Source organism: Suncus etruscus, chromosome 6, assembly GCF_024139225.1.
Source record: "Suncus etruscus isolate mSunEtr1 chromosome 6, mSunEtr1.pri.cur, whole genome shotgun sequence".
Lineage (NCBI taxonomy): Eukaryota > Metazoa > Chordata > Mammalia > Eulipotyphla > Soricidae > Suncus > Suncus etruscus.
In genome coordinates this window covers 88,185,064-88,208,656 of record NC_064853.1, presented here as the reverse complement: position 1 = coordinate 88,208,656, position 23,593 = coordinate 88,185,064, and the positions used below count along the sequence as shown (strand labels likewise).

General features: G+C 34.2%; 1 protein-coding gene across 1 annotated transcript in view; it reads right to left on the bottom strand.

The window, feature by feature from the left end:
• Positions 1 to 376: 376 nt before the first annotated feature.
• Positions 377 to 23,593, bottom strand: part of KCNMB2 (potassium calcium-activated channel subfamily M regulatory beta subunit 2) — a 329,861-nt gene continuing 306,644 nt past the window's right edge. The window contains exons 3-5 of the mRNA XM_049775225.1: positions 19,239 to 19,409; positions 16,067 to 16,262; positions 377 to 1,377 (exon numbers count right to left, since the gene is read on the bottom strand). Coding sequence (XP_049631182.1) covers positions 1,093 to 1,377; positions 16,067 to 16,262; positions 19,239 to 19,409 — 652 coding nt within the window. The 3' untranslated portion in view covers positions 377 to 1,092. The remainder of the gene's footprint in view (positions 1,378 to 16,066; positions 16,263 to 19,238; positions 19,410 to 23,593) is intronic.

Sequence of the window (23,593 nt, the reverse complement as noted above, 5' to 3'; positions counted from 1 at the left end):
GTATAAAAACTAGCAACAAAAATGAAATTGTAAATAGAAAAATAAAACATGTAGTGAGACAAATATTTTGTGCACATAGATTTAAAATTCCAACAAGAAACACTTATCAGAAGGAGAGCGACTATACACTTGTTAACTTAAACATAAATTCTGAAGGTGCAATATGTCAACACATTATTATGCCACAATAGATTTACCACTGAAATCATCCTATCACTCATAACCAACAAATAGGATATTAATTTTATCACTTAACAGTTAAACTGAATGGAATAAAAATTTTCACAGAAATATGTTAGTAACAGATTTTTCTATACAGTTAAGGAGCATCCACTCAACATTGAGTCAATTCATTGGAAACAATGTCATTGTAAATGTCAACTCTTCACACAGTAAAAGGGTCTTAATGGAAAAGGGCTCTGTTCATTTACTATTTAGATCACAGGACAAACTAATAGAATTGGTTAATGAAAACAGCTTAGTTTTTGGAAATCAGTTTAAAAATCTAAAATTATGAATAAAAAGTAATACATGTAAACTAGTTGTCTGAGTTTTCCCCTTCTTTACAGTGATATGGTAGAAATACAAGTAAATGCAAAATATATCCATTAGTTAGGAATTCTGGTCCCTTCACTTGCTATAGGACTCCGTATAAGGAAAGAAAAACATATTTTTGGCTGTAGCTGTAGTAAACAATGAATGATGAAAAATATTGCAAAAATCTCTTCAAGGGATCTGATAACTCAGAACACAGAATCCCATCACATTGATAACGTCTACTTTTATCCAAAGCTTGGCAAATAAATAACTGAGCCCTGTTTTGGCAGAAGGAGAAAGGAAATACTAGTTCCAACATTAAACAAGAGTTCGAAAAACAACCAACCAACACAAAACAGCTATAGTCTTTTTTTGAATTAACAAGAACAACATTATGTTTGCATATAGAACAGCTTTTGCATTATTGCTCTACATATAAGAATATATTAAAGAACTCATAACAGACTGCACATTACAAACTTAAGGTTCTTTGGTGAAGAATGAAAGAAAACAGTATTTGAGCTTTAAAGAAAAGAATGTCATCCATTTTTGCTTTTATCTATTGATCCGTTGAATCCTCTCACAAAGCAGGGAGAGGTACTGTGTGAGTTTCACCATGGCAACGATTGCCACACCCCCAGCCATCATACATGTAGGCCAGAAGAGTGAGTGGAACAGCACGTTGGAACTGTAGAGTTTAGTTAGGATGACAGTCTTCTGGTTTCCTTCTGGGTCTGAATAGCAGGTGAATTGTTGGTATTTCCTGAAGTTTTCCATGACAACATTCACCAGGGACATGGATTCTTCAAAGTTTCTTCCACACTTAGGTATATAGGAACACTATGGAAAATGATATAATATGTTACAATAAGAAACTTGCTATATATGTGTGTCAAGCACTGGGGGAGTGGTATTGAGGTCAACTTAATGATCTGTGAAATAACCATAATGATTATTCATTTTTAGATATTCACACACAAATTACAATGTTTTATGTATTTAATCATGGAATTCCTTAATAGCTCACATACAGACTATAATGAAGCTATAATTATTTATTAAAATGGACCATACAACCAAATGGTTTCTTTGTGCTATATCCAATCATAGTGCATTTTAATTATTCCTTATTAAACACACTTTCTTGTGGAATCAGAATATTCAACATTTCTGCCTTTTGCCTGTTGACAGCTATTCAGATGATATCAGAAGTGAATGCTTCCTTTCAGGGAAAGTAATTCACTTCTCTCTTTTTGGTTTGGTTGAAATTGTTTGGCCAAGTTACCTTATTTTTGATCAAGAAATTAGGTATATTTCTGATGGATTGCTACAAAAGCTTGGGGCTATTGGATAAATATCTATGATAAATGGATCTTTTAAAAATGATCAATAAGCAAGCCAAAATACATTTTCTCTATAAAGCAGGGGAAAAAACCCCAAATAGTTCATTATTCCACAGTATGTGACTGATAACTTATATTTAATTTTTTTCAATTTTGTTAAATTTATTGCTAAAGAGTTTTTACATGTCTCTTTACATCATATGTATTTATATAGTTTATTTATTTGTTTTTGGTTTTTGGGCCACACCCAGTGATGCTCAGGGGTTACTCCTGGCTATGCACTCAGGAATCGCTCCTGGCTTGGGGGACTATATGGGATGCCCGAGGATCGAACCTCGGTCTGTCCTAGGCTGGCTCTCAGATGCCTTAAGGCTTGCACCACCACTCTGGCCCCGCATTTATATCTTTGATGGCACTTTTTTCTCTTTTCTATCTTTGTCCTGCTTCCTTAAGCCAAATTTAATGTTTTCTTCTCTGATCCTTCTTTTTGTTCACCTTTCTCCTCAGTGTCTAAGAACTTTTTGTAGTTATTGCTTTTATTTCAAAATATTTTTTATTATTTATTATAATTTAAAAAAGAGATGAAGCTTCTGTGATCTTCTTTCCTTGTTATATAAGTAGGTATTGACAAAACTGATATAACAATACATCTATTTTCTTAAAATACTAAAAATATTATTTTAGTTATGTTTTTAGGAAGATGTATAGAAAGGTCCTTGGCTAGCCTTTCCTTTCTCTGTAAGATAGGGGAAAAACACTTTCATTTCTCTCAACAAGAAAATAAAAATTTTACCTTCTTGTTATACACATAATCAAATGAATAATTCATCTGAGTTATTGGAATTAAAATGGCATGTAATAAGAGTGCTGCTAATCTATAGAGCCTTTTGGTGTAAATTAGAAAAAATTGAGCCCTTTAAAAACACTATTATTTTGGGGGATAAAATCAGCACTGGGATTTTATAAAACATACACATTTTGTACTATTAACAACTTAAAATTTGTGATAATAAATATTCACTTCTATTATTCTACAGTGTATTTCAGAGGCTGACTTGTGCAGCATGTAATTTAGCAAGCAGGTGAGGCTGTTGATAACCTTTAATGTACAATAATGAGAGTTTTGGGTAAGATCCTAGAAAAATACAAAAATGTAATATCCACAGGAGGAAGAAAATATCAAGAGAATGGAATGAGTTTTGCTAGTAGAGTATGCTTGACTGACTCTTTTCCCCACATTTATTTGTGGGTTTTGCTTTTCTGTGCTATAGTCATTAGACTATCTGGTCAGCTAAGAATGGAGAATGAACATATAAACCAACTTAAAATAACATTCTAATAACAATGGCTGGTTGACACTAAATGTAATCAGCTAAGGATTAATGCGAATATGTACATTAATCTTAGTACAGCAAAGATCTGTAATAGAACTGTATTAAGTATATGAAAATATTTCAAAAAAATGGCAGAATATATCAGTGAGCTATAACAGTTCAAAAGTTGAGTATTACTGACAAGAAATTATTTTTTTTTTACCAAACTGGAAGTCTTTTGGATCAAAATGGTTAAAGGCATATGGGGATACTTTTATTTTTTACCTTTTTAAAGCTGACAGATCTTGTTTTAAATTAAAAACTGTTTGAAGCAAAGCTTTAAAAGAGCCCTAAACAAGCTATTTGTAGTTGAATTTAAACAGCTTATTTATATTAGAAATAAATCAGGTTTGTCTATTTTGCATCAGGATAGTTTGTTTGGTAGTTTCAGTGGCTTTGAGTATAAGTTATTGAAATACTTTTAATAAAATGGCATTCCATTAAAATACAGTTTTTTCCATTCTGATGTTTTTGTGAATTGATTTGGTTTAAACAAATTTTTTTAGAGAAATATTTGTCAGCCAGATGACAATAATTCTGTCACTAGGAAAGATTCTTCCAAATAAAATGAGATTTAAATGACTGTACTGCAAGGTTGTAATACAGGAGCTGCTTATTAAAGTTTAAAGTTATCGGGGTATCAAGTGTGCAAATTTGGGCTAGTCAGATGAGACATGTTCTGCTCATGATTGGACTTGGGTCCTCAGGGCACATAGCATATATAAGTACAACTCATGCTGATAATGAAGAAAAGATTTTTCTGCCTTTGAGCTTTTAGTATTTCTCAACTTTTCTACACTCTACCTTTTAATAAAATTAACTGGCTCCCACAAGACTAATACTGGCTCCCCAAAACACTACCATATATTATTCATGTACTTTTACTACTGATGGATTTTTCTTTTGTTACTGAACAGATGAAATCGTGTAATAAGTCCCTAATTTCTTACATCTATTTTCTTCATATCTGATCATATATTTCTCAAGGCATATGACTTGGCTCCTTAGAATTGACATTTTATTTCTCTTATGAGGTTTATAGAGTCAAGGATTAAATAAGATTAAATAAGAAATACTCATAAATCCTTAGAGCATTTTATTAATGTATTTCCTATGGAATACTACTTTTTTTCAACATGCCTTTTTCTAAAGTCAAATATGACACATACAGTGATGACAAATATGACACACACATCTAAAAGGAGGAAATAATTAGTTATATAATTTTCACAGGTGGATTCCTATTGATGACTCTTATTCCATGCCCATTGCTTTTGTGTTAACAGAGAGATTTGATAACTTCAAATAAGATGTTAACATTCTAGATCTCTGTTTCTGTGCCACAAGTTATAGCCAACTGCATGCTTCTGAGTCTGGTATGAATTTGGGTGAAGAATTATGACTTATGATTTGATTACATATTTAGAGTATTATTTATTTATTTATTTATTTATTTATTTAGTTTTTGGTCACACCTGGTGGCACTTGTGGGTGACTCCTGGCTCTTCACTTAGAAACTGCTCCTGCCAGGGTTGGGGGACCACATGGGATGCTGGGAATAGAACCGGGGTCCAACTTGTGTTGGCCACAGACAAGGCAAATGCCCTATCACTGTGCTATTGCTCTGGCCTTAGAGTATAATTTAATGTAATTGGTTTAGAACACAAAAGATATTTCAACAAATGGAAGACACCCAAGTTAAGTGGAATATAGAAATAGAAATAGAAAAATGTAAGGTTAATTAAGAAATAGATATTACAGCATTTTAAGAATTTATAGTGGGAGGTATGATATAGCAAATATTTAATTGAATGAAAATTATATATAATATGATGCACAAAACCATAATTAGTAAGTCTATAAACTCAAGATGCCTAACTACTGACCAAGGTAAATAAATATTTATTAACTAGAGTAAAATTGGGTGAAGGGAACCATTTGGTATTGGAAACTGATTTGATCTCTTACTCAACTGCATACTCAACCACATACTCAACTCAACCACTTACTAAGCATGTGCCTTACCATACAAGTTATATCCCTCTTCTTTATAAACCAGGGCCATCGGAAATTCTTTCTTTTGTGCTTTAATCTAGCAAACCTATGAAGACTTAGATTCACTTATTTTTTCATAATTTGGAGTTTCACTAATAAACAGTTTTATGTTCTACTATCTTTAAATTCTTTTGAGTATTGGAAACCGAATTGAAAAGTTTGGTATGATCTTTCTCTCTAGGCTGAAAAAACCTGTCAACTTTTCTTGCCTTTTTCACACCCTCTAGTGCAAAAGTATTGCCTACTATTACTTCTATGCTGACAAAATGTTCTCTGCAATGATTGTAAAAAAAATCACTGGAAAGTTCTTTCCTCTTCCATAGATTCGAAATCTTTAAGTTCTATAGTTACTTTTAAGTTTAGGATGAACAGAAATTAAAAAAAAACACTACCTATATATTTTTGTGTAGATACATTGTGCTAGATCTGTGTGAAATAAGAAGTAAAAGCTGTTTGCCTAGATTTATCATTGATTGGCCCTCTTTTCCTTATGAAGGTAGGAGAAACCCTCTCTTCAGACAAAAGGTTTTTCTTCTTTTTTTTAGTGAAAAAGGAAGTGTTGGGTCTGGAGCACAAAAGATAGGGGCATTTATCTTGCATGCAGTGGACCCAGATTGGATTCCCACCATTCCAATTATGGTCCCCTAAGTCGCCAGGATATGAGATCTGAGTGCCGAGCCAGGAGTAAGCCCTGAGCACTGTGGTGGCTTCAAACTAAAATACCAAGAAACAACCCCCCCCCCAAAAAAAAAAAAGAGAGGGAAACACCATATTTTCTGGAAGGATTTAGAAGTTTATATTATATGTTTTTACTATTTTAGGTGGTGGGTGTTAAAACCGTAAAAAAAAAAAAGCACAGTGAGAATGATTGTGGAGAAAAACAGGAAGAGAACACAATGCATGGGTGGGGATGAAATGAGACTAAGCTGAAGCTAAGAAGACTTTCTGGAGAGAATGCATCTTTCAAAAAGATGGAGCACAGAGTTTCTCTCAGAACTTATTTACTAGCCTCCTAGTTTACAATAACTATGAAAAAGAATTAGAAACAAGATAATACAAAACAAACAAACAAACATAAACATTGCCCATGCAAAATGTAAATGTTTTTTGTTTCCTTTCTAGTGCCAAATGCAGCCTTTTCTATTGTCAAACAACGTGTACATGTTTCTTAAGCTTGTCTGATATTCCAGGCCTTATGTTCTGCTTAGAAACAAGATGTGTTCAAATCCTTTTGTTCAAAGGACAGATTTCTTGAGGTTTACGCTGCCCACAAACGTATTTTGAAATGTGAAGTTCTTTGAACATTGTTCATGAAGAGAAAAGTGAATGGGTAAACAGACATTCTTTTCTTTCCTTTTTAGAGTTTTCGTATCAACACATCCAAAAGTAAATCTCACAAAATGTAATTTAGACAGACTTGTTCGGTTTGCACTTTCAATAGCTGGTTGACTTTGGTGAATGGGGCTATTTAGATTGGTTGGTAAAGGAAAAAAATTAGTGTTTATAATCAACCCTGTACAATATACGTACAGTTTCAAGAGGGTTTCTCCAGACGCTTTTATTTCTTTATTGTGTTTCTGGAATTTTCACATTTATTATGATTTTTGTGCTTTTTAATTTTATTTTTGTTTTTTTTTTGGGGGGGGGGCACACCCAGCAGCTCAGAGGTAGACTCTGCAGCTCAGAAATTACACCTGGCAGGCTCAGGGGACCATGTGCGATACTTGGGGTTGACCCGGGTTTGCCACATGCAAGGCAAAGACCTATCTGCTTTGCTCCAGCCCCTGTGTTTTATTTTTAAGTGGAGAAGTACAAAAGATCCAGATTTGCTACTCGTGGGACCCCCAGGTTGAGAGGCTTGATGTTCCATTTAGGCCCAGAGTAAATGAGATTTCTTCTCTCACCTAACTTTGAATATAATTCTTTCTCAACAATTACAAAGAAGTAGATTCTCCATGCCTTTATTCTTGAGGTTCAGTAAAAGTCCTTTTATTGTTGTTGTTTATTTTGTTTTGAACAACAGCTAACTGTCGCACAGATCCTGACTCTATGTCAGGTATTACTCCTTGTAATATTTTCGGGGACCTAATGTAGTGCTGGGTATCTAACTGGGGTTGACCAAGGCAAGGCAAATGCCTTTTCTCCGCACGATCTCTCCAGTTTCAATGAAAGTCTTTTTTGGCTACAATGCTTCCTGATATTTCTACACAAAAATGTCCTGAGTTATCCACAAATTAAATTTCAGCGAGCAGACTAAACTTTGTCAATCACCAAAGTATTTCTAAATCATAAAAATGTGGGGCCGGAGAGATAGCACAGTGCTAAGGCGTTTGCCTTGCATGTGGAAGAATGGTGGTGGTTCGATTCCCTGCATCCATATGGTTCCCTGAGCCTGCCAGGGGCGATTTCTGAGAGTAGACCTAGGAGTAACCCCTGAGCGCTGACGGGTGTGACCCTCCGAAAATGTTCAGTAAATGTCTAATATCCCTAAATTTAAGATGCAATTTATGGGGATTTATATGTTAGTTTATGAGCATTCTGTTTTCTTTCTTTACAGAGTAAACAGCTATCTGTTTAGCATCCACTTTGTGCAAACTATTGTGGAGCACCAAGTGCTGGTTATATCCTTTTACATGATTTAAGGACTTCCATAATTGTATGGAAAGTGTCAGTTTTTCACCAAAATATACCATCAAATAAATATTTCAAGTAACTTAAACTTTTCAAAATTCTACTTTCTCAGAAGAATTTCTAATGACTTTTTTTCCCTTTAAAAATGGTCAGAATGACATAGGAGACATAAACTTTAATTTATAACTAGTTAATAAATGTACAATTTAAAGAAAAGTATACAATTTATGAGTTTACCTTCATTATTGTAAAATGAATATAATAGTTAAACCTAATATGTAGGTTCCTGCTATAATTAAAAAATGTGGATTAATGAAAAAATTTAATATCACAGGAAGGTCTGATACATCAATAAATATAGATAATACTTGACTGTTACTATTTTACGAGAAGGACTTTAGTCAGGATAAAAAGAGACAAAATTTATTTTATTATAATTTTGTACTCTATGTCCGGAAATGTGGTTATAATAGTATTAATGCTATGGTATAGATATACAAAATTACCACACACCCCAACAAAATGTCCATGAAACTATTACCACTGTCCCTGTGTAACCTCTAATCCGCTTCTTCACCACTTCTTTTTATTCTTCTACTGCTTAATAATCTCAGTTTTGTAGTATAAGGCCAATGGTTTTTGAAATGAGGTAATTTTTCTAAAGTTCGTATTGTAGTATTAGGCACATGGTATATAATGAACAATAAATATAAAGTTAGTCTTATTTACCATTTAGACTTTCAACAATATTCTACTTTCTTCCTTTATTTCTTTGCCCTACTAATGCTATCCAGAGGTACTCAATGTCAGAATTTTTTTTTAATTTTTATTTAGACCAATGTGAAAATAGAGACTTTCACAGTTATATATAAAGTACATAGTGACAGAGAATTAGGGCCATTCCCACCACCAGTGTTGATCTCCCTCCACCACTGTTCCCAGCATTCATCCCATACCTCTACCCATAGCCCCTGGACTTCTAGTATAACAGCTGCCTTTTGTGTATAGCTTGTTGTAGTTTGGGTCTCTTGATTCTATTGTCATTGTCAATGTCAGAATTTTAAGATTTTATAGTATCCAGGGGTATAGCTAAAAAATATCTATAGCTATGGTTTTATAGTAGTTCTGCAATGGTTAGAGACATTTTTTATTGTGTTGCAGGAGGGAAGATGTGTACTATCTGACAAGTAGTAGATCTGGGATTCTGTCAAACAATTTACAATGTATAGGGCAAAGATCTATCTCATCTCACAAAAAACAAAGAACTATCCTATACCAAAAGTCTTAGTGCAGAGGTTGAGAAGTCCTGGTGTAGATTCATGTATCCTTTGGAATTAGGAAACTCAGAAGTCATGAATGATGATGCTGAGTTTAGAGTTGTAAATGATTGGCTAATCTATAGAGCTATTCTCCACTAAAACTATCCCTAATGACAAACCTTTTACTTGGGATTATAGTATTTTATAAATAAACAGTAGGAAGAAGAGAAGGAGAAGAGGTTCATACTGGTATATCAGGACCCTGGTGAATATTCATGGACACAGTGAGAGTAGTGGAGTATGGTAATTTGTTCAATACCATAAACTTTAACACTATATTGTTAATCTAAAATATAATTATAAAACCCACACAAATTATAAAATCTCTTTCTATTTCAACTATATAAAATGCATGTGCCAAATATGAGTATGTTTTCTTATTTTGCATGAAACATTTTAAATCCATCCTGAAATTCAGGCAAGTTTTTAGAATACTTAGTAAGTAAATGAAATTTTGAACTCCAAATGGAGATGAACATAGAAGAATTCAGCAACCACAGTAATGTAATCACGGTTTATAATTCTTCTGATAGACCTTTGGCAGGGACCCGTATACTCACTTTCCTCTTCCAAAAGTTGTTGAACAGTCATTTGTCTCACAAAAGTATGTCAGTTTATCAGCTTAAGCAGTTTCAGTTGTGAAGTTCATAAAATTTTATTTAATTTTTTAAAGACTAAATGAAGAATATGAACATTTAAAATATGAACTCTTTTTGAATATTTTATACAAAAAATGTGGATGACTTGTCATCCTTTTTCTCTTTCTGCTACCAGTTGTGTCAGATCAAATATTTTCTATTTTTTTTTTTTTTTTGCTTTTTGGGCCACATCCTTTTGGGTTATTCCTGGCTTGGGGGACCATATGGGATGTGGGTGATTGAACCAAGGTTTGTCCTGGATCAGTGGTGTGCAAGGCAAATGCCCTACCGCTGTGCTATTGCTCTGGACATTTTTTATTTCTTAATAAACTATGTGTCTTAATAAAAATCATGACCAATTTTTGTAATATTGTGAAGATTTATTTTTTAATTATTGAGGAAATGTAACAGAGACAAACTGACATAGATAATAATTATCCCCTCCCCAAGATTATACTGAATATCCCATATGTTGTATTAAAATCATGATTTAATGACTTATTAATGTTTTGTTGATTTATTTAATCATTTAATGGTTTGTTTTAAGATAAGTACATTTTTGACATATATTAGAGGGAGAGGAAAACTCTACAAAGAGTAAAGAACTGCTGGGCCAGGAATTTGAGCCTAGTCTCTAGTACCACGTTTTCCTAGGAGTATTTGCTGATTTTTTAAGTAGTCATAAAGTCTAGAAATCTAAATTAGATTTTGGACAAACTTATAGAACTAGAAATAGTGATTTGGGGCCTTTAAGTTGCATCCTGATGACTTCTTCCTGTTATTTTTTTACTTTAACTTTTGATAGTGATAGCCATGGATTTGTAACATCCCTACAGAAATATCAGTTCAGACTTGAATACTTCAAATATCTCAGTTAATTAAGTCAAAATGGGGTGACTGGTAAACATATGGACCTAGTACAACAAATAAAAATAATTTTGGAAAAACTGATATCATCAAACCATTCTAGGCAAATAACATTTTTTGTTGTTTTTGTTGTTTTTGGTTTTTTGTGGGGAGCATCCCCTGTGACGTTCAGGGATTACGCTTGGCTATGTGCTCAGAAATCGCTCCTGGCTTGGGGGACCTTGGAGGATCAAACTGCGGTCCATCCTAGGCTAATGTGGGCAAAGCATTTGCCTTACCACTTGAGCCAACGCTCTGTCCCCAAGGCTTATAACAATTTTCATAAATAATTTTGTAAATCTGGCATCTGAAAAAATAAGAATAATCAGGTATAGGAAACATAAAATAAGCCAGAGATTGAAGAAAAGCACACAGGGGATTCAGCTACTGAAGTAAAAAAAGTAAAATAAAATATTTATTTTGCTTTTTATGTTTAAAAATGTAAAAGACAAGGCAGAATATTTCAGAAAACTAGAAATGGTGAAAAAGGCTCAAATAGATATTTTTGGAATAAAACAACACAACCAGAATTTAAGAATTCAATAGCTGGGCTTAATAGCAGATTTGTCAGAGATCAGGAAAGAATTGCAAATTAGAAGAAAGGCCATATACAGAACAATGCAAGGAGAGATAAAAGGAGGGTGCATACAAAAGACACACAAGGGATACGAAGAGAAAGCCTAACAGGAGACCACTGGAGTCTTAAAAGGAAAAGAGGAGAGAATGAAAACAGAGACAATATTTTACAGGCTAATGACTTAGAGCTTCCTGAAATGGCCAAGGAGCAATAAGGATCAGACAAAGAAACCCTCTGAATATTAAGCAGTTAAATAGAAATAAGCATGCACTTTGCTCACAATAATCAAACTATAGAAATTATTTAAGATAGATTACCTTACAAAAAACAAGATATTAGACTGATAGTTGATTTCTACATAATATTTATCAGAAAGAATGGTTTTAATGTACAGAAACTGAATGACAAAATTTTATCTCAACAATTATATCCTTCACAAATAAAAATAAAATAAAAATATTTAGATGGAAGTTGAGACAATTCTAAGATAATACATTAAATACAAATAAAGGCTTTTCTTTAGGCAGTAGAAAAAAGTCCCAGATAGAATATTAGAGGTAAAGAAGAAATGAAGAATAATGAAGATAGAGACTTCACAAGAATGCTTAAAAATTATCAAAATTTATATGTTACAGTAATGTAGGTATAGAATAAATAAAAACATGTATCAGTTGATAAAAGAACAAAAAAAGTTAAATAAAATACTTTAATGTTCATTAATAGTCAAGATTAGAAGTTGCAATCTTTAATAGAAGGGAAAGAGAAAATGGAATTATAAATCTGACTCAAGGAGGAAAGATGTCTTGTCATAAATGCTTTTAGATAAATTTTTCTTTACATATATATTTTTTTCAAAAGCCTAAAAACCTTACAACCACATAAAACTCAACGACATAGTCAGAGAGATTATACAGTAGGTAAAATGCATGCAGTCTATATTGTTCCCTGAGTACTGCCAGGAGTGGTCTTTGAACACAGAACCAAAAGTAAACTGGACGTACTTTGAATGTACTCCCCAAACCAAAGCAAACTCAACTACAGGCATATTGTATACTGAATGAGGAAGAAAAAACAATAATGATTCAAGAAAATAATTTAGAATGATGACTTCACTCATGATCTCTGGATAGATAAAATTTCTTGAAACATGCACACAAAATATTCAAAAAATGGTTATGCTGAAATGTGAAACTTTTTTCATTCATGTCTAACTCTCAGAGTAAAAAGGCTATGAAGCTCAAAGGGATTATGTCAAATTAAGTCAGAAAGGAAAAGACAAGTATTGAGTGAATTTAGCGATGTGTGTAATATGAACAGACAAAACAAAATAAAAAGACAAATAAATGGGCATTGATAGCAGAACTAAGGTTACCCAAGAAGATGGAGGACGGAAATAGGGTAATGGTAAGAACAAATATCATGCTGATAAATGAGAAGAAAAACTTGAAAAGGCCAAGTAAAGGGAGAAGATATTTGTAATACATACATGAATAATTTCTTAGATTTAAAGCATTTCTAAAATAAATAAAATGAAACAAACCAATATTAATAGGGATTTGAATAGACATTGTTCAAAATAAGTTATTTAAAAGGTCAATAAAGGAAAATACACTTAAGAATATTAGAATCATAGGAAATATTACTGTTATTAAAATTAAAATTACAGTTGATTCAAATATTGGTTTGGACAAGGAGTCATAAAATATCTCAGACCTCAGTGTTGGCAAGAGTGTATATTGCTATAGGCACTTCAGAAACTCACTTGGCACTCTCTACCAAATTTTAGGATATGTATATGCCCCAATTTAGGTAGCCCATTGTCAGGCAAATTTGATAGAAACTATGCACTTCTATACCAAGAGAAACATATAAGGAGATATAAGACCATTATATTGTGTCCTAGTCCATAAGCAGAATTGTACTATATTCTCAGACTATAGATAACTTAAAGTGCCTATTGTAATAGTGTAGCTAAAAGAATTGTCAGATTTATTTAATGATATATTATTCAATAATAAAAAAAAAGTGAGTAGTTATCAAATGGAATGATTCTAGTAAGCATAATGCTTTATGAGAGAAGTCAGACATAAAAATATTTATATGGAAGGTTTTAAAATGAGTAAAACATAGTGTTTAAAGATATATGTTTACGTGATAAAATTACAAAGGAAAATAAGAAAGTAATTTCCATAATAGTCAGGGTAGTCCCTAACTTTGAGAGAAAGAAGTTTTTATTAAAGTTGTATAAGGGGGTACTTTGGGGACTCAGAAAATTATTTCTGTACCCTTATGTGGATATATGGAAGATTTTTTTTTTTTTTTTTTTTTTGGATTTTCAGGCCACACCCATTTGATGCTCAGGGGTTACTCCTGGCTAAGCGCTCAGAAATTGCCCCTGGCTTGGGGGGACCATATGGGATGCCGGGGGATCGAACCGCGGTCCTTGGCTAGCGCTTGAAAGGCAGACACTTTACCTCTAGCGCCACCTCGCCGGCCCCATATGGAAGATTCTTAATAAATGTTTGAACTATTGGGGCCGGCGAGGTAGCGCTAGAGGTAAGGTGTCTGCATTGCAAGTGCTAGCCAAGGAAGGACCACGGTTAGATCCCCCGGCGTCCCATATGGTCCCCCCAAGCCACGGGCAATTTCTGAGCGCTTAGCCAGGAGTAACCCCTGAGCATCAAATGGGTGTGGCCCGAAAAAAAATAAATGTTTGAACTATATACTTTCATTTCTTGCACATTTCTGTAGGCACATTATAATTTACAGTGAAAAAACAAGGTTATAGGACAGAAAACAAAAGAATCTCATTATTATAGTGACTGTAGAAAAGACACTAGTTTTATGTTTTTGGTTTGTTTTTTGAGCCATCTTCCACTCCTGGTGGGCTCAGAGGAACCATATTAGGTGCTGGGGATGGAACCCAGATTGGATGCATGCTAGTGTTAAGTGTCTTAACCACTATACAATTGCTCCTGCTCCAATTTTTTTATTTTTTAACTGAGAGCTCCTATGTTGAGTTCATTCTTTCTTTATAGACTAAATAATGCATTCACTGATTATAGTACTAAAATGTTCAAATGGTCAAATGAAATATGTCTTACTTTGGGATGCCTATTCAAATTTCAAATTCCAGGAAGATTTGAAAGTTTTATAGGCATTTGTCACAATAGATCAACTTTGAGTTAAACATTTGACTTGAGAGAAGATATTGAAAAACACTCTTTGAAAAGCAAGCTCATATCCAGAAGTAAGCTTTCAACATTTGCAGAATGGCAGCAGCTTATATTGTTTGTGGTGACCACAAATGAAAGGAAATTAGAATAGACTTTTTCAAGTAATATTTTCTGAAATATTTCTTATCTTGTTATCTCAGAGATATTTGTAAAATTATTTTTATAACATTATAACCAAATAGAAGGTGTACATTCATACTAAAGTAAGGACACACATGTTAATATGTCACAAATCAAAATATTAATTTTAGTATCAATTTTTGAGCATATATATAAGTACATATATATGTAAATAATATATGTATGTATATACTTGGTGCCAGAGATCAAACCCAGGACTTGTCATAAGCAAGTCAAAATTTTTATACAAAGTTAAAGTTTATATGGTTGTATTCTGATAATGAGGAATTTTCTAATTATTCTATTTGAAAGTGGTTTTGACATATTAGAATACCCTGGTTCCATAAATTGGTAATTAAATCCCAATCTAGATTTGTCTTAAAATTAGTAAAACTTTTTTTGTTTGTTTGTTTATTTTTCTGGGAAACAACTAGAGGTGTCAGGCTGGCTCTACAATCAGGAAGCACTTTTGCAGGTATTGGGGGAACCATATGGGATGCTGGTTTGGAATTGTGGTTATTGTGTGAAAGCAGCACTCACACCATGTACTCTCTTCAGGCACTGGCCTGGCTACTTCTGCTGATACATTTTTGGTTATTCCAGAACTTATAAATACAAAAATGTAGGCACAGCTTAAATACTCTGTACATGTTGAGCATCCAACACAATGACCTGAAGAGATCTGGAGAAAATAGTGCTTGAAAATTCAGCTTCTTTAATTGAAATATACAGGAAAGAAGCCATATAGGCACCCACACTGTCGCCAAGGATAGAATGTTTCCTCTGGGTCAAGCACCTTTTTTTGCTCTGTGCCTCACGTGACCTTGAGACAAGATGGCCACTCTTAGTACCTTTCTTTTTTTTTTTTATAGAGAAAAGGAAACTAAAATCACTCATAGAGGCTTTTACATTCCATAGAACAAACAATGAATTAAATGACAACTGTGGTAAAGCAAAAGGCAGTTTACCCCAATTATATGACCAATATGTTGCTTTTGGGGCTTATAAAACTCTGACTGAGTTGTACATTTGCTTTGAAAGACCCAATCCAAGTGTTTATAAATAAGGATAGAATATTTGCTTTTTAAAATGAGAGTAAAAGCTAAATCTTCAGTACCACAAATGTGGTGGGAGACACGGACATGCACAGAAAATAAATGCTTTCTTAGTAAGAGTCAATAGTGAGTTATGGGATAGATGAGACAGGGCCTGCTTCCTAGTGGGGTTTTCTTTTATCGCTGGCACAGAGGAACTTCAAAGAGAGCCATGAACCTGGTTATGGGAGTTTTGTGGGGGTGAAGGAAACTCAATGTGAGGTGCTATGCTCCTACCTTCTGATTGATTTTCATCGTTTCCTCGGTGTGATAAAGAAGGAGCTTTTCACCAGAAGAAGTCAGGTTTACATATACCTGGAGGCAGGGATACTGAGAGAGTTTCCAGCAGTCTGGACCACAGCTGAAGGAGCAATTAAATGTTTCTGTGATGGATGCATTCAGTAAGGTGCATTGAGTCTCCTCTGTCCACACACTACAGAGAGGGGAGAGTAAACACAGTCTCAAACATTCACAGCCAGGAAGCAAAATCAGAAGGGATTTATCTGCCAGAAATTTAGCCCAAAGGATTTTTCCCAACTCTATAAAACAACTTACTTGTTGAAGTTTATGTGTTTGAATAGATACACTTTAGATAAATATAAACATAGTCAAATTTTGCCTGGCAGCTGAGAACTTTTTCAATGCTTTTCATAATATACTCCAAATGCTTGATTTAACTTAGATTTTTTTCATATCAAATTCAACGATAAACATAAAGAATCGTTTTCTATTACAGTCTGTGCTCACTCTGTATTTACAATTTGTGAGGAGCTTCTTATCACCGTTCAGTGATCACGTCCACCCGGGCCTGCCTGGATTTTAGGCTAAGAAGGTTTAAAAGAAAAGAAGAGAAAGACAAAGAGGTGGAAAAAAATGAGATCCAGCTGACAGGTGAAAGGGAGGAAGGGATAAGCATGTACAGTGATTATACTAAAAACACTTATTGAACACGCCTCATTCTAATTGTGTTCTACATCTATAATATCCTATCTTCCCAACAGCCCTGTACTTTGGATATTGATTCATTTTAAAGGTATGTGGACTATGAGCCAGTGAAATCAGGTAACAAGAATGGAAACAATAAGCCAGGGAATTGTTATTGCACCAGACCTTTTCTTTCTCTATAGCCCAAGCTCATTCCATGGTGTTTCACTGTCTCCTGAGAAATACAATGGACAGTTGAAACTATATGCTATGTCATTTATGTTAACTCAATTTATTTATTTTGGGCCACAGTTGGCGGTGCTCAGAGCTTGATCCTGACTCCGAGCTCAGAAATCATTTCTGGCAGGCTAAGAGGACTATATGGGATACTGGGGATTAAACCTGGGTCTGTCCCAGGTCGGCCACATCAAAGCAAATACCCTATAACTGTGCTATTACTCTAGCCCTTATACTTCCATTTAAAAATAAAAAAATTGAAGTTGTAGCTTTCAAAAAAGCCAGGAGGGTCATGATGCAGATTCTGTTTAACTTTGTTTTATATACTAAGGTAAGCCTTGATATGCAAGAAGAGCAGATAAAGCATTCAAATTAAAAAATCTGAAAAGTTTCTCTTTATTTTATTTATTCCTAATGTGGTGATTCAAGAAATAATAGTTCTATATGGCTAGTCACACCACAACTATACCCCAGTAGTTGAAAACTGAAACACTGAAATCAGACTTCCATGTGATGTAAAGGTCTGTGGCAGGGCCAAATAGGAAGTGAATTCTCAAAAAATAAAGGAAAGGGAAAAAGAAAAAGATACAAGAAGAAAGGAAGAAAGGAGGGAGAGAAAAAGGAAGAAAATTAAAAGGAGGCTTATTGGGGTATACATTAATGGGTTCAAATTAGCACTCTTGGACCCGTCAGAAATAAAATTACTGTGACAGTTTTTACACCTAAAGTCTCTACTTCCCCCAGTCAGCTTAGCTTTTCATTCTAAAATGGTATAAAATTATGACCAAGGGTAATATTTGTGACTAAAAAGTAAGACCAACAAATAAAGTTTTGCTTCCACACATGATTTCCATGATGATTAGGAAACAGCATGATGAATACCCCTTTCTTCTGTTGGACATGTGTGGACAGGACATCCCCTTTCTTTTCCTTTCCAGTTTTAAGCCAGAACCAGGTTATGAGCTCTGACCTTCTTCTGTTGTGAGAAATTGTATTTCTTGGGAGGAAAAGATATTGAGATTTTTGTTTATAAACAGGAGGGAAAAAATGTCTGAGATGGTTTGAAGCAGATGCAAGGATCTCAGAGTGGTTTTGGAATTAGTGAGCACTTGGGGCCGGAGACATCAGCACTTACATTGAGAAGGAGCACAGCTGAAGGCATCAGAGAAACAGCAGAGCAGCCACAAATGGGAAAGATGATGCCTTAATTTTAGAAAATTACTGTATTTCAGCAAGATTTTTGCTTCTAAAATGAAAGCATTAATTTAGGTGGAGAAATGAATGTCACGGAGTGGTTTGATTCTCTTTTGAATTGAAACCTCAATTTTTCATTTGTAAGGGCCTCATTTCTTTAAGCTGAAACTACTGTCAGATTTTCCCCATTAGTTAGAGTGATGCTTGGCTCTCCTCTGCTCCAAAGTGTCCAATTTATGGGCAACAGTTGGCTAGAGATGCTGTGGGGATTTATCATGTGGCTTACTCGGAGGGGAATATACTTGCTATTTCAGTATTTAATTGCTTTTCTATTTCTTCAGTAAACCTAGACCAAATATTAAATTGGAAGGGGTTCAACATTTGTTAGTTTTAAAAGTTGATGCATAAAAGTCTTTCTCAGCCTGGACAGGTGCTAGAAACACCTGTAGAAATTGAAAGGCTACTATGTCAGGTCCCACTCCAGCTAAATTAATTCTGAGTATTGATGATAGTGGGGTATGGGTATCAGCACACATACACACATATATGTATGTATGTATGTATGTATGTATATATATATATATTCATTTCTCAGGAAGTGAAAACATGTGAGAACCACTGATGTGTGGGATGGTGAAGTTGATGGGAATGGGAAAGGAAGAAGGGTGGATAATGGTGAAGAGGCAAGAATAGGGAATCTAGAATTAATGGATGGTGAGCTTGAACTTCAGCTCTGCCTTATGTCTAAGTTGTGAAACTTTGGGAAAATTATGATGAGCATGAACTTTATGAATGTATTTATATTTACCTCAGACAGAAATTATGAGAATTAAACTATGTATGGAAATTCCCTTTACATAATATTAAGCAAGTTATACACAGAAACATTTCCATTATTATTAAATCATTGCATTATTAGTAAGTTACTCAAAAGTATCAGTCACTGCTTAGAATTCTTAGTTGAAAGAAGGTGAGAAAGACCTTGTGGTTGGTCATCTAGGCAACAAGGGAGAAGGAGGAGATGGATAAGTGTCCCAACCATCAAAGGCATTACCTTTGCATGTATGAACGCAGGAGTGTGATTCCCAGCAGAAAGTACATCATGATGGAGCATACCATCATGGCTAATCCCAGGAGAATGGCACGATCCTCTCCTGCTTTCAGAGCTGTGACAGTTTTCCTTTTGTCCAGGAGGTCATGGTCCTTGATTTTTTGGTAAATATTTCTGGGTTAAAAATAATAGAGTCTTACAATAATTCACAATTAAACAGCATGCCCTAAACTTGCAATGGTCCTCAAACTATGGCCCGCGGGCCACATATTGTATTTATTCCCATTTTGTTTCTTCACTTCTAAATAAGATATATGCAATGTGCATAGAAATTTGTTCATAATTTTTGTTTTTACTATAATCTGGCCCTCCAACAGTCTGAAGGACAGTGAACTGGCCCCCTGTTTAAAAAGTTTGAGGACCCCTGCAAGTATGCCTTTGTAAGGGAAAGGACAGCAAGCCTTCCAAGATTGCCTGAATGCAACAGGATTGAAACCTGTGATCACACTCTCTCTCACTCTCTCTCTCTCTCTCTCTCTCTCTCTCTCTCTCTCTCTCTCTCTCTCTCACACACACACACACACTTGTGTGCACTTGCATGCAAACAAAATTGTGCACCAAAATGGACATAAATATTTCTCTCTTCTTCACTTGAGTCTCATAAATGCCTTCCCTTTCTAAATATAAAATATAGCAATCCCCTCAATTCTTAAAACAATCTTTTGGATTTATTGCTTTTACTATTACCTCCAACTGATCATTTTTGATATTTTTCTTTTCTCTGAATATCTAAAGTTACATTAATTCACATAAATGTCCACGTATTAGAAATCTATCAACTTACTACCTATTTGCCCACAGTAGCAATAGACAATTTATTTGAGTTAAAATTTTTCTCAAGGTCTCTCCTGACTTGAGTTTATAAGCAACATGGACTTTTTTGCTTATGTGTAAACATTTGAATGAGTTTAGAAACATGTCAGTCAAAGCTGGCCCAGACATCATAACTTTGACTTGTTTTACTTGCATTTTTTTTAATTTTAAAGTAGCAATGTATGACAAGAATAAATATGAGAGTAGATTCAAATTGCCTTTTAGGTTTAAAACCCATTCCTGATAACTTGTTATGCCATCAACACAAATTCCTCAACTCTTGATTTCTAGTTTTTTTTGCAAAGTGCTTAATTACATTGTAGTGTTTAAATAGATTTCACCATTATAATGTTTAAAGAAATGAAAAAATTCTAAGAGAAAAGGTATAAAGAAAAGCTGGGGGTCAGGGGACAAGTGGTCTTGAATACATTGGTGGGGAAATAAGGACAGAACTAAATATCCAAGCCAAAGTCAACAATAATAGAATCAAGGAACCTAAACCTAAACAATCTAAACTCAAAGGGGTCTGTAACACTGGAAAGCCAGGGGGCAAAGGGTGGTGGGTTAGGATGCCCACTGCATTCATTTGTGGAGAGATATCGGCACTGGTGATGGGAAGGGCCCTGACTTATTGTATACCTGAAGTTCAACTATGAAGGACTCTGTAGTTCACAATGGTTTCAATTTAAAAAAAAGAAACCATTACTATCAGTATTGTAAACTACAGAATGTCAATTAAAAATATTAAAAGACTCCTCAAGACTGTAAATTAAAAAAAAACAAGAAATGGAAAAATTAATTAGCATCATGAGGTAAATATTTAATAAATGTATCTACTGAAAAATGAGGTTGTAGTCACACATTTTCATTACACAAGAATCTGAAGACCCCAAAACCACTACTATGTGCCAAAGAGTTTCTGAAGAAAACAATGACAAGTAAATAAATAGAGTGTAACCTTGTCAGTATAAAAATATTTTTCGAACAGAATTTCAAGGACAATGTACTCAAGTAGAGAAAATATTGGGGGTATTAAGACTTTGAAGAGATTCACAAAAGTATGGAATTTCATCATTACTAAACATTTTCACAAGATGTCAGCTACTGCTTAAATATTTTCACAAGGCAGGTGACTGAGGCCTGAAATATTTTTAGTTTTCATTTCTAGAAAAGCACTTATAATTCAGGGATAGTAAGAGTTGCTGGCATATTCGATTTGGTAATGGAGGGAAAAGACTTAGAAAACAAAGTCCAAGTCTTTATTTTTTCAGTTTCAGGCAAACAGCCAATATATTCAAGAATAACTTCAAAATATCCTTTATAATTTTTATCACTAATTTTATGCATGGAAAAGAAACAAAAATAGAATCCTGAGTGGAACTTTGAGGGAAGAAAAAGGAGGGTTATTTGTTCAATTATGTGAATATTCAGTACCCGTATTTCACTTTGTGCTTCAGGATGACAATACTGGTTGGCTGGTTCATTCTGGGTTTGTGATGAAATATTTTGTTTTGCTAAAGAGGCAGGAAAATATGTACATACTCGACATATTTCAAAAATATTTTAGGGTAGAAAGTTAATTTACTTGTTGGAGTGTAAAATTAAACCAATTAACTTATTATTTTAATAATAAGTTCATTGCTAGAGGTAGTTTATGCACTACTGACTTTGAGGACCAAGCACAATATAGTGGGAGAATCTTAGCTAAATAGAGGACTTTCTTCATCTTTTCATGACTTTGTTCTTTCTGGCACTATTTCACTCTCACTGTAGGCTGCTTGTGATCCTCCTGGCTTGAGTCCTGTGAACCCAACTCTTTTGTTAACCTCCAAATCCCATGACTAGTATTACTAACTGACCTGTTTTGCTTTTACTTCTTTTGGCTGTGCACATCCAACCTGTATGTGTCTTTAAAAATGTAGTTTTGAGGGCTGGAGAGATGGCACAACAGTAGGGCATTTGTCTTGTACTCAGCTGACCCAGAATGAACCTTGGGTTTGATCCCCTGGCAACCCATATGGTCCCCCAAGCCAGGAGTGATTTCTGAGCATATAGCCAGGAGTAACCCCTGAGCATCACCAGGTGTGGCCCCACAGAAAATGTAGATTTGGAATAAGGCTCTTTAAAGTTGACCAATTATTAACTTTAATAATAATAATAAAACTACTGGTGCCCATCAGCATCCAAAGAGGGTCAGTGGCAGGAAGAGAAAGCCAGATTCTGAGTGGTTTCAAAGACTTGTAAAATAATAATATGATGTTTCTATGCTATTATTTTTTACCCAAATGAATTTTATTCTGATGGCTGTCATTGGGATATGCATTTCCTGTAGACTGAAACCAGCAAGATGGAACAATAGTTTCACAGTTCTTTTGTTAGGTTGATATCTGTCTATACCCTTTAAAAAGAGGCAGAGTAATACATCAGTTATGTCTCCAAAATAGAAGCAAGTAAAAATGATCCAAATAAGTAATTTTTGAAAACGACAATTTCTAAAGTTACCAAATATTCTTCATATAATCTTGATATATAAAAATAAGAAAAATGGTTGGTTTTCTTATAGACCAAGGGCATCTGGGAAAGTGTGATAGTGCTCAGCAAAATGAAAGGGGTTAAGTGGGTGAAATGTAAGAATAAAATTAATATTGTGTATCAAGCTAATTAGTATGTTTAAGGAATGAGCAAATGATTTGGAAAAAATTATTTCATTTAAGTCATAACTTATCTTGAAAGCTAGAAACTAGTTCTTGAGGCTCTGATCCTTGTCCAATAGGAAGACAGTCAAAATACAAATGTCAATCTAGAGGTATAAATTAATTTAATGATGGAGCCATTTAAGAAGTATATACAATGAAATAATTACTTTCTCAGCCTAAGGCAGCAGAATAGGAAGAAATGGAAAGTTTTCTGGGGGTGAGTTTGTGGGGGTAAGTAATGCAGATTTTTTAAGATTAAATTAGCTAACCAGATGGGTCTGGAAATCAAAGCTATTTCCAAGGGAAGAAATCAATGAGCTAATGGTTGGAAATTTGTAATTGTGTGGTAACTGTCAGAAGCTACCTGCATTTTAAAAGATACAGTGATAAAATGATGGGGAAATGGAGATAAACTTGAAAAGTAGTAGGCCATGATGGGGTTTGTAAGTTAATTTAATGAGCCTAGATTTATCGTATATTTAATAGGAAGATGTTGGAGGGTGCTATGATCAGAACTGAGTTTCAGAATGATCATCGTGGTTGCAGTTTGAAGATTAGATTAGAAATAAAACTGGTGAAGGAGGATCTTCTGTTTATGACTAAAGTCCAACTACAATCATGCTTCTAATCATGGTGCTTAAATAAAGATTTTATATATAAAAAAAGAAATGAAACAAGATTTAAATCACAAAGTATTAGGAGACTGTTACGGTAGAGTTTGCTTGCAATGTATGAAGGCTGGATATTGGATTGAGTTTGGAGGTGTGGAAAGAAAAGAATGCATGGTAA